Here is a 12,067-nt window from a genome sequence, read left to right as displayed (position 1 = left end):
TACACTCTTGGTCCCCAAAGTCGCTCGCACGCTCGCTTACTCGCTCTCTCTCTCGCTCGCTCGCTCGCTCGCTGTCTCCAGACAGCTTAGTATGCCAATGTGGAAGCGTCAGACGTGCCGGGAAACGTTAATAAGCGGAAAAGCTATGGACAGGGAACTAGCCCACGTTGGACAAAAGAGAGTCATTTATGTCATGTGTGTACCGTTGGTTGCGCCCCACTGTGCGCGCTGAGAGGGCGTAACGGCGGCAAAGAACTTCTGCTTGACAGTCATTGAACCACAACTGCAGCACAGTGGACACAGTGTACAAGCTAAAAAGGTTTGTAAACGAAAAGCAGCAACAACATTAGCATTTAATATCAATTACTTAACTGTTTATATTTATTCATTATTTAACACAGCTTTCAATTTAAATTTAAAGCATCTAAACATGCTGCAAACCTTTGCAATTTCTATCACATTCGTCACACTGTGCGCTGTCGCTACGTGACGCCGCTGCTTAGCTTATTCTCTCAAGCGATCGAGTTTTGGTAGCTCCGCCGTCTGAGTCTCAACACAACCGGCATGGGCCAGTGGCAGTTTCAGTTTTGTTTCGAGTCTGCGCTGTGCTAGTCGTGTCTACGCTCAAGTCGCTCAAGCCGCCTCTGTCTACTTTGTTGAGTGTAAGTGGAGAGGTCGACGTCAGATTCCGGCTTTTTAATTGCAATTGGAAGGCACTATGCTTCTACTATGTGTGTATCTGTTTGTGTATTTGAGCAGCTGAAATAAATATTAATGTGCTCGGTTATTTCAACAACTAGTTATCACAAGTGACTACCGATCGCGCTTATCAACAACAAAAAAAAGTACCGCCGCGCCCATAAGTCGGGGTTGAACATATCTGTAGCAAGTAATCTCTCTAGCAATTGGCCAGTCAGTTCAGTTGCAGCAGCAGCAGCAGCACTGACCTTTAACACTGTTCAAGCCATAAACAACGAGGCTGTGTATTAATGATGCTAAAAATAAAAGTCAGTCTCAGTGGTGTAGCGATAAGGCAAACGACTTGTTCCAAATCAATTTCTAGTCGCTCTCTTGCTCGCTCGCGCTCATTTACGTGCGTATCTCTGAAATTCTCGCGTGCAGCTCCAAAAACTACAAAAACATAAGCTCCAGCTCAAGGAAACAACATAAGCCATTGCGTCTACTTATAAAGCCATAAACTGCAGACCTTATGCTTGCCCTTCAAGCTAAATGACACCCGTCTGCCGTTGCCGCTGCGCATAAAGAATCTCCATTTGGCTGATGATGACTCCAGCAACGCCGCCGTTTCGATCTGCTTGGCTGCCACCTCACACCAGACGCAATCGTCAACTTTGCTGCGCGCATTGAATTTTTGATTCATTTGCCTGCCTCGACCAGAGTCGAGACTCAATTCAGTGTGTGAATTGTTCAGTCATCGCTGCGTCGCTTTGGCTTTAGTTTTGTTTTTCAATATTTTGGGGTTTTTGCTGTTTTTTTCGCGCTCAAGGTTAAATGCATTATGCTGGTATTGTAAACTGCCTATAACTTCAGCTCACATGCGATTATATCATAAATATGCTTATTGTTTATGGCTTTGCTGACATTCAGCAATCATTTAAGCAGCGGAAGATCAGCATTAGCTGTAGACAGACTTTAAACAATTACGTTTGACTAGCCACACAAGTTCTAATAGCTTTGCTCTAAATAAATACAAGTGGCTCATTAGATGAGCCAGCAGCTGCTTAGCGTGGTGGAGCGTACTCTAAAAAAAGGTATATGCGCAAAATTAGAATTTTTATGCCAGCGTTGAATTAATTTAGCGCTGGTTAACGAACTTACGTCACAATCAATATTAAATAACTGTTATACAATTGCTACTTATTGATAAGTCGCTAAAGTATTTATATTTATGCTTGTCATTCATTATATTGTTGGTTAGGGCATTGTCATGATCGTGGCAACTCCAAAGTGTTCAAATTTTATGGTTCGCTTACATTTTGACCGTCATTCGCTGCTGGCTGCTGTCAATTGGCACAACAATTAGCAGCAGCAGCAGCAACATTGACAACAGCAGCAGCAGCAGCATCGACGGTGGCGGCGGCAGGTGTGACTCACATAAATGTGGCTAACACCCGTTGTTGAGTGGTTTGGGCTAACCTTTATGTTTTGACCGGTTAAACACGTCGCTTTTAGTGGCTAATGATAACATTCTAAACTAAGCTGCATGTGTGTTTAACTTTTGCGCAACAAGTTGCAATGTGGTTAGCTAGTTGCTGTTGCTGTTGCTATTGTTGTTGTTGGCTTTTACTCGTCCCACAAGCTGAACCGGTTTCAATGTGGTGCGCCAAAACTGTTTTATATTAAAACCAAAACACAAAACAAAAAAAATATAAGGAAATAATTTGCATATTGAAAACAGCAGCAGAGCGGTTTAGTAGCTGTGCCAATTTGGTTGACGTCTTGTCTCGTTTTATATCTTGTGGCTAATTGCAGCCTCAGCCACTCAGGTAGGCCAACTCATCTACAGTTCGCTGCATAAATATACAGACGGACTGGCACGCAGTTCAAGTTCAACTTTGTCGGCAGTTCACGGTCAATTAGAGTTTATAGTCGTTGCGCATAAATTAACGCCAGCCAGCTAGCTCTCAAGTTTGCTCAAGTGCATGTGTTGTTTAGTTAAAAGCAAATACAATATATAATAAATAAACAGCCAGTTAGTTAGTGCCTTGCATAATGTTATTACTAGTTTGCTAATATAACAATAAACTATATTCCACAGCTGCCAACTGTTGCATGCCGTACTAACGTCGCTGTTTGTGAGATGAGAAGCCCGTTGCAGGGCCTCTGCTGGCTCTGGCTGTTGACACTGGTGCATGCACTTGCAACGACCAGTGGAAGTCGCGAGTCCCAGCTGCGCATTGGCAAAGGCGTCAATGTATTTGTACGCTATGGCTATTTGAGCATATCAATGCGCGTTATACCCACAAACGAAAGCAGCGAAACTGAGCGCTGGCTCTTCCGCGAGCCCACCAGAAATATTTACAAGGTAAGTTGTCACAATGAGGCGTGAAAACTCAAACTATAGCGTTGCTTTTCTTTTGGCAGAACATCAGCAACTTGGCTGACATACATGAGGATAATACACCTGGCATTTTCCATGGCGACTTTCATATGGAATTCTGTGAGAATCGTCGCCAACTATTGCAGGCATACTTTCGTGATTTTACCATTGAGCGCTTGGATAAGCCTTGGGAGGCTTTGTCGGGCGGCTGGTTTCCACATACTGCAGCTAAGAAGCTTGGCGTCAATGCCTCCTTCATTTTGGGTGACTACTCCTATGTGCTAGTGCGCGTTGTGCGCTTTAGAGAAACAGGCAAACTTGCTGTGCCCATACCCAACAATCAGCCGCTGGAGCCGGAGATACTTGAACGTGTTAAGGACCTGCAGGTGGGCAATATAACGGAAACGTTGTACTTTTTGGATCAAATTGGCTCGCATTACATCAACTCGTACACCACGGGCAACTCGCTGTATCAAGTGTTTGTCTACAATCGCAAGAACTACAAGATGATCAAAGATCGCATAAAGGCCAAGGGACTCAATGGCCTCAGCAAGCTTGATCTGTACAATTATTTTGCGCCCTGGTTTGCTGCGCATTTGGGCCAAATACGCTCGGCCAGCGGCAATGCCACCGTGGAGCGCTGGGCAAAACGCAAACTGCAATACGAGTACTATGTGGTCAAGTATGTTACCTTGTTGAAGCTGCATGGCAACAGCACGCTGCTGCGCTCGCTGGACAGTCTGCTGGGTAATGATGCCATATTATCGCTGGACTTGAAGGCGCTCAATTTATTTCCGGAGAATCCGGAGAAGCAGCAGTGGTTCAATGAAGTGCTCGACAACAATCTAAAGCTGTGGGAAATTAACATGCCACTGAGTAATCAAAGTTAGCACTCAGGCTCATGTTTAATTGAATGTTCCTAGTTATATTGTTTTGGCGACTAATGTATCCATTATTTAGTCTAAGCTCTCTAGCGCGTAATTACTGTTTCTGCCTGTGATAGTTTTTAGTTAGCTTAATTAAAATAAAACAACAATAAAATGTAACTACAATTTGAGTTCAACAACAAACTTTAAACGTGATGGCAGAGTCTAATGCTAATTTAAATGCTGGGGCGCTAAGTAAACGCTTCACTTTGCAATCGTTTATTTCGTTAGAAACGTTTAGCAGCAATAAAATCTAATTAGTAAGCATCATAACAGCAGACAATTGAAAAGCAAATGCAAATTGCTAAAATGCAGTTGCGTCAAGCGCAACAAAGCACAAAACTAAGTCTTAATTCTCTGCATATATTCGTTACAGATATAAACAGTCAATTTAAATTAAAATTCGTAAGCCCGCAGACAATTTAAAAACCAACAAATTGTATTTAAATATTGCGCCATACAAATGCGGCGAATTGCGTTATTTGCTGCAAGTTTTAACAGAATGGTTAGTGTATTTGCTAATTCTTATGAGACAACAGTCATTGGTTCCCAACTTGAATATATCGCTGTTAGCTTGCTGTTAATGTTAACACAAATGTTATGGCATTAAAGTTTGTGTACTAATTACACTAAACAAAATACGGCAGCTAGTGCTTGACAGTGTTTTAAAAATCTATTATATTTATTTCAGTACTTAAATTTAATTATGTGAAAAACTGTTTTATAGTAAGACTAGGCAATTTCTCAATAAAAACTGAAGAGTTCTGAGAGTTACGTAAAGCAATCTACATTTAGTTATTAGTATTTTTTACTACTTCTAACAAATAACCACTACAATTTTATTAGTTTTTATTAATAAATTATATTGTTAAGCATTCTTAAAAATGTATTTTCGTTGCTTTCATTTCAAATGAATTACATTAAAGTAAGACATTCATCAAAATTATTAATCTTTGTTTTATTGACTAGCACTTAAGCACAGATTTGAGCAACGGCCACTCATGTGCTGCTAGGTGGAAAGACTTGGATGAGCATCAAATAGTAGTTATCAATGCAGAGAGAGGCAGTGAATGAAGCTAGAAATTGAGACTGAGCTATAGCTTGGACAGTTAGTGGCAGGCAAAGGCAATCAGCCAGCTGGCTACGCATGTGAGAGAATCTGTTCAGGAGGGGGGAGCTGGGGGATTAGGGGGTTGAAGATGCCAATGCTGGCATTGGCTGCAGCGTTGACTACGCTGTTGATAAACTCATCCATCTCCAATCCACTTACGAGCGCAAATATTTACACAATTTACTCGAAAACGGAGGTATGAGCATATAATATTTCCAAAAACGATGGCAAACACACACACACACATGCACATATGTATGTGTATACATATATGCAAAGCCTGCAGCACACATACATAGGTATGGCATATATGTAGACAGACAGATATGGCCAAATGTTTGGCTGTTAGGCTGAGCAGCAACAAACCTCATCATTAGACCGACACTTTTAGAGCCATTGCAAATCAATGATGATGATGATAGAGAGATTATGAGGACGAAGGACTCATAGTTGTGCATATGAATGAAATCACGCGTACAAGACTATGTATATATAATATATAATGCAGCCATATATAAGTGCCTATAGATCAGAGGCAGCTTAAATAGTATATCGGGCTGATTGCCAGCACATTTTGTATGTGTGTGTGTTTCTGTCTGCGTTTCAATTATCAAACTGGTCAAGCTATGAGCTATGGCTATGGCTACTCAACAAAATTGCAAATGCCATTGGCTTTTTGGGGTGTCGATTGCCATAGAGGGAGCGAGAGCTGTAACTGTAGTCTGGGTTGATTGGTGGTCAATGCCAAACATCAATAATAATTTCATAAATGTAATTTGGGTGAGGCAGCCGCAGTCGCTTTGATTGAACTCTTAATTGCAATGGTATATTAAGCCTTAAGTCTATGATGAGCCCAATTCATTAGTTGAAGTGCAGTTCACGCTGCCGAGCTATTGATTTATTAAACATTCAGCTTGATTAATTACAATTGTAATACAAATTGTAAAATTTGGTAAGCTACGCATAGCTAATCTCTTGCGGAACTATAAACAAACTCTTGTTATTTTAGACTTGTAGCAGAGTCAAGCCATAACATAAATATAGCCGCACGACTTAGGCTCGAGAAAATTGGGAAAATCCTGCGCACAATCCGCAAAACACGTTGAAAAGTCAAAAGTCCGGCTTATGCTTAAGCGCAATTAGCATTAATTGCGCTGCAACAACAACGCATTATGGCAAAAACAATAACAACAAAAGCAGATTCCCACAGTCAACACATGCGTTGCATGAGCTGCCACTGCCGCTGCGGCAGGTCCTGGCTGCTGCTGGCACAGGACCTTTGTTGCTGCGTGTTGCAGACACGCAACATTGCGGCCACTTGAAGTTTAATTTAATTTTTTCTTGCGGCTGCCGGAGCTAACGTCGCTTGTTTCAAGTGCCAGCGTCCAGGGATTGGCTGTTGATTGGCGATTCATATGGTGGGTGGCATGGCATAGTTTGCGAACGGCTTCATCATCATACTCAATCGACAACGATAAGGACACTGCGCCATCGACGTTCGTCAAGCTCGTGTCGCAACTTGCGATGATTGATGGTGCGTAATTTGGAAAATTAGAAGCACACAGAAGGACAGTCAAAGAGTGAGCGTGAGAGAGAGAGAGAGAGATAGAAAGCCACAACCAGAAAAAGGGGTGGCTGTATATGCGCCAGGTTTTGGTTCAACGAAATCGCACCGCCCTTGCTAATGTTGTTGGTACAACAAGGTGTGTCCTCGTCGGCTCGATTGCCGCGTGTCCTGGCGCGTGCAACAAAGCTGCGCGTGGTTATTAGAAAACAATTTAATTAAATATTCACTCGAAACAGCGCAACAACAACAACAAGAACAACAACAACCACAATAACAATTGCTATGTTGTTTAAAGTGTAGCATGGCATTCTCATCATAAAGCGCTCAAACAATGCCCATCAATATTAAACGATGTCCATTTAGAGCATTTTTCCCGTTAGTCGCTGGCCCATGATGTAATGTGAGAAAGTTTTGCGTTGCTTTTTTTTCTTCGTGCGCCTACTCTGGGGAGAGTTTTGGGTTCAAAAAGTTTCAGCAGCGCGAAGGGTACGCCTTTGATCTAGTTTTTCGCTTTGAGTGGGAATAAAATAGGAATAAAGTAGTTTGGCATTTAGTTGGCGCAACTAATGATAATGAGTAAAAGCAAAGCCTTTGAAACAAAATAAATTAAATACGTAAGTCTAGTAATTATAACTTTTTTATGCATGTTGTCATTTATTAAAATTATTTTTATCAAATATATTTCGATTTCTGATTGGCAATAAATCTTTCATATGCAACTGAGCTATATATATTTTGATACTCATATTAGTTTAAGAGAATTTTAAGCTCAAATCAGTTTAAGCTCAGCCAGTTTAATTTATGTCATTTTTTGTAGCTGAAGGTGTTATAAGCTGCCACTTTAAGCGGCATCACACAGAAGTCAGTTGCAAACAGCTTTGCATGCCACACTGCGTCCACACAATGAGCCTGAGCCTTAGCAACTTTATGAACTTAGCCAGGAGCTCGCACCCGCACATGAACTAAGGCTGAGAAGTCATTGCAGGACAATGGCAAAGTCGTTGTCGCTCTAATTGCATCAATGACGCTTCCATGAGCCACTGACACGCGCCGAGCGCGTCTCACCTGCAATTAAACTGTCACATTAGGTGAACATGCAAACGCTTACGTGTGTAGATTCGAGCCTGAAGACCTGAAGCGTTGCTTCCGCACTGTAGTTGGAGGGGGTGGCTACATTTATGGGCCACGTGTCGAGAGAACTGCGTGAGCTGCCGAAAACTTGTACCAAGCCCAAAAAACAGCAGGAAATACCAGCTAGAAGCAGCAGCACCAGCAGCAGCCCTTCAACATACAAAGTTTTACTTTTGGGATTAGCCGCAGCTCAGAGCGTGTCATGGATGCGAATGTGTTGCTCTTGTTGTTGTTGTTGTTTGTTGGCTTTTATATGCAGCATTGGCATTGTGTTTGTTTACAGTTACATTTTGCGCCCGGCAACGCCAACTAATGAAAGCAAATCTGCGCATTAATTTCAAACGAATTTGTTTTGATGCCGTGATAAGCTGGCAATGGCCAAACCCACAGTCTGTAAAAAAAAATCGAAATATAACGCTTGCCTTTTTGGGTGGCTGCTGCTGCTGCTGCTGCTGCTGCTGTAGAGCCGCTGAACCACTGAACTGTGCTCAGCTGAGCTGAGCCCGTTTTGATTTCAGTCAATAGCCCTGCGGGTTGGCACTTGAGCGTCGTCATCAGCATTGGCGTGCACTGAAACTGAATTTTGCAATACGCCCGCGGCGCCTCATATACGACCCACACACACACACACACACACACGCATACATGCATGCATATACATATATGTTTAAGCACGCTATGCATTACAATTGGCAAACTACGTACTACACGCCCCCGAAACCTGTTTTGTTACCATTTAAGCTAGCCCGCCGCCGGCTTGCTACAGTTATTAATCTGCATTTACACTAAGCTACAAAGAACATAGTTAAATAAAGAAATTTGCAAATTCCAAGCTGCATTAAGTGCGAGTTGCTGCTGCGTTAGTTTTGCTTGCTGGCTGTGCAAAAATCAAAGCATACTTTTTGGAGCAGCTAGCTAAGCTACACTATTTAACTTTATATAAAAGCTACAAATAGCAAATTTATTATTTACTGCTTATGTTAAATATATATATTTTTCATTTAGCTTGTAGTCTAGTGTAAGTTGCTGAAGTGTGCCTGTAAGCTAAGTATGTAATTAAAGTAGTTGCGGTTCATAATGTTTGCTGCCTACGCTACTCTTCATGATGTTGCTGATGATGATGATGAGCTGCACTTGTTAGCCTGGGAAAACATGTCCTTGCCACTTGTAGCAGCCGCGTGCGCTGCACGTGAGCACAAGTGCTTGCATTGATAATGATCTCACATCATGCCATTGATTAATTGTGGGAGCGTCTTTGTAAAATACGCAGCGCTTGATTATTTATTGTCAACAATTTGTTGTACATAAACAAATGAATATACTATAAATGCAAACATTTATATGTATATATAGTAGTGGCCGATGACAGCAAGTGCTCTTGTTGTTGCTGCGTCTCAATGTCAAGATTAATCAACAGCTGTGACGGGGTTAGCAGAGCAGCCAAACAAAACAACTGACTAAATGACTGACTGACTGACTGAGACAGTGGCACATACAGGTAACACAGCGGGGGGAAGTCAGCTTCTATATAACAATGAAATATTGTATTGTTCAGTTCAGTTCAGCCAGAGTAAAGTAAAATAAAATAAAAATTTCAAGTTCGGCAGCTTGTCAAGTGGCACTTGTCGTCAGTTGAACGTCACGGCGTTCGGCCACTTTGTCAATTCAAGTGAAATTTTTATTAATTTCGTCTTCAAAAACTGCAGCACACACGCACACATGTTTTATATATTATGTGTATATGTCATGATAGGCATACAAATCTAAACGTTCTCAGTTGTATATTAGTTTAATGCTAACAAATTGCATGCAATTAATCAGCGACTGCCTAAAAAGCGAAAGCGAACTAAAGAGTCAGCGTTGGCGGCGTTCTTTGTGTAAACTGTATCCTTAATTCTTTGGCTCTGCGACTGTTGCTTTGTTGCCAATTGACAGTTGTAAATGTTTGTTGTAAATTGTGCTTTAGAGGTGCTAATAGAGTGCCACCGCCGTGCGCGTTTCCCAACGAAATCTTTGATTGAGTTGCCAGTTGGACAGTAAAAGAAATCAATGAACTCCACCAGAGATACAAAGAGATAACATATATATGTATTTTTATGATGCTTTTGGCCGCCCGCCCGGCTAGCCAGTAGATTCTCTTTGATTTCGCACCGACTCGGTGAATCACAAGAACTTCACACCGCATTCCCAAGATTCGCTTGGGGGCAAGCTCTACCTGCAGTAGCTGCTGCGGCACAGTGGCAAAATGTATTTATGCAGACTCTGAATAGTTTGTTTGTCTAGCAAATTAATGTGACTTTAGTCTGCGACGCTCGTTGCTTTTGTGTAGACAAGTCAAACAACATAACAGACAAGGAATAAGTTAAATTAATATTAAATAAAATGAATAGCAATGAGCATAGAATATTTATTTATTGATTTCACTTTCATTTCAATTGCATTCAAATGTTTTTACCGCTGCTAATGTCATTGACTTTGACTGGCTTTGACTTTGGTGCAACGAAGTGTAACCCACACACCCACCTACAGTTAACTTCACACCCACCCAGCCCACAACTGTCGAAAATAATTTGTAAAAGTCACAGCGCTTTTTATCATACATATTTTCGTTTTTTTTTACATTTATTTTTATTGCTGGCCATTATTAAATTAACGCTTGGCAACAACTTTGGGCTTGGGATTGCTGTGTCATGTAGTCAGGAAGGCAGCCGCTTGCCGTTATGCGTTGAAAGGATGTTGCTGCTAACAAGGGTGACGCTGACGCTGCCGCGCTGCCGCATGTGGCAGTTGAAATGCCAATGACTTGCCATTTTGTATGGCACTTGGCATGTCAGTGTCATGTCTCATGTCACGTTCTGGCCATGCGTATGGCCAACCAAACGAGAGATGCGTAAGCCTACAGGATGCCAAATAACGAAAAAGAAAAGGAGTCGACAATATACAAATCCAATAGCTGCGCCTAGCTGTAAATTTCCTTATCAAACAACTAGCATTTTCTTTTTGGAGGACCACACACGCAGACAATGTTGCACCTTGCGGCGCTGCTTTTAACAACTCCACAGACAGACATTCTTATCAGACTGGCTGCTGCTGCTGCTGTGATGATGACTTTTACAAAAAAAAAAACGAAGACTGGAACTGAAGGTGTAGAGCTCGCTCCGCTGCTTGTTGGCTCCACACGCAGCGTCATGTAAGCGCAAGCGCCACTTATGTCACTTGTGCCGTTGATGTTGCTGCGAACTGCGAGCTGTGGCACTCCACACAGTTCCAAGCTAAGCTCAGTTCATATGCATCTCCAGTTTCTAAGCTACCTTTATGCTCATTCCATTTGTTGTTGTTGCTACTTCATAACGTGGCTGAGCTTGATGGGATTAACACAAACGGCCAACACATCTCAAGCATTTAAAGTTGTGCCATGTTGTTGTTGTTACTTTTTTACATAGTCATCTTGGCTCAGCAAGCTTTAGGCTCTCCGAACTGTACGCGCTCTTCAGTCTCTCTTTAAAACGCTGTCCAAGCAACGAATAAAAAAAATTTGTTGTCTGCGCTGCGTTGGCTCAAGAGCTAATTTTCATGTCAGCCAGTCAAAAGCTTATGAATGATAGCCTACCACACTCGCAGCAATAAAACCGGTAACAAACTATATATGTGTGTATTTAATGTTGATTTATATATATATTTTTTTTCATACGTAGCGCCATAAATAAAGTTAAAGCTACAGTGAGCTAGAGCGCTGTCCAGTGTGTCCAGCGTAATCGGAAGCAATTAAGCAGCAATTGGGCGACGTAGGCAAACAAAGCTTTAATCATATTTGCTTAGGCACTTTCGACACTCCAAAAACATAAAGCACAAATCACAAAACAGCGCGATAAGTCGTCGCTTTGCCTGTACACCCCAAGTGGACAGCACTCTCCGATAGCCTTAGATAGTGCACGCTTGTAAATCAATAACTACCGAAAACACCCAAAAAAGAGCAACCAAACTAATCATATTTCCAGCTACAGCAATTAATTGAATTGTTTATATCAGCGCGCCTACATGTGTAGCTACAAATGTATCTGAGCGCTCAGCGCCATGTGTATTAGATACAACGAACAAGGCCACTCAATACGATAAAAACCGAAATACACAAACTTTTTTCTTTTTGACAGCTCCCACTGGAGCTCGCAGCTCTAGGCGCATTTCTAGATAGCAAACTACTGACATACTATATGTATATATATTAATGCGTATGTGTGTGTGTGTGTTATGTGTGTGTGTCTATATAAAAC

General features: G+C 41.8%; 1 protein-coding gene across 3 annotated transcripts; it reads left to right on the top strand.

Annotated features, from left to right (window-relative positions):
- Positions 1-502: 502 nt before the first annotated feature.
- Positions 503-4,125, top strand: LOC108601746 (torso-like protein). 3 transcript variants are annotated; one of them, XM_017989666.1, is made up of 3 exons: positions 503-662; positions 2,780-3,046; positions 3,106-4,125. In XM_017989666.1, exons 2-3 carry the CDS (start codon positions 2,822-2,824, stop codon positions 3,949-3,951), a joined length of 1,071 nt encoding a protein of 356 aa, XP_017845155.1. In that variant the 5' UTR covers positions 503-662; positions 2,780-2,821; the 3' UTR covers positions 3,952-4,125. The 3 variants fall into 3 exon arrangements, with proteins under 3 accessions (XP_017845155.1, XP_017845158.1, XP_017845156.1); XM_017989669.1 differs by having other exon boundaries at positions 511-731; XM_017989667.1 differs by lacking the exon at positions 503-662 and adding an exon at positions 2,414-2,507.
- The last annotated feature ends 7,942 nt before the right edge of the window (positions 4,126-12,067 follow it).

The sequence above is a fragment of the Drosophila busckii genome, chromosome 3R, assembly GCF_011750605.1.
Source record: "Drosophila busckii strain San Diego stock center, stock number 13000-0081.31 chromosome 3R, ASM1175060v1, whole genome shotgun sequence".
NCBI classification, from domain to species: Eukaryota; Metazoa; Arthropoda; class Insecta; order Diptera; family Drosophilidae; genus Drosophila; species Drosophila busckii.
The sequence above is the reverse complement of the archived record's forward strand: the minus strand, read 5'-3'. Positions and strand labels throughout refer to the sequence as shown.

Coding starts and splice junctions, on each gene's coding strand:
- LOC108601746 (XM_017989666.1), top strand. CDS start 2,822: ATGAGAAGCCCGTTGCAGGGCCTCTGCTGGCTCTGGCTGTTGACACTG. Junction 3,047..3,105: donor CCACCAGAAATATTTACAAG/GTAAGTTGTCAC, acceptor TTCTTTTGGCAG/AACATCAGCAACTTGGCTGA.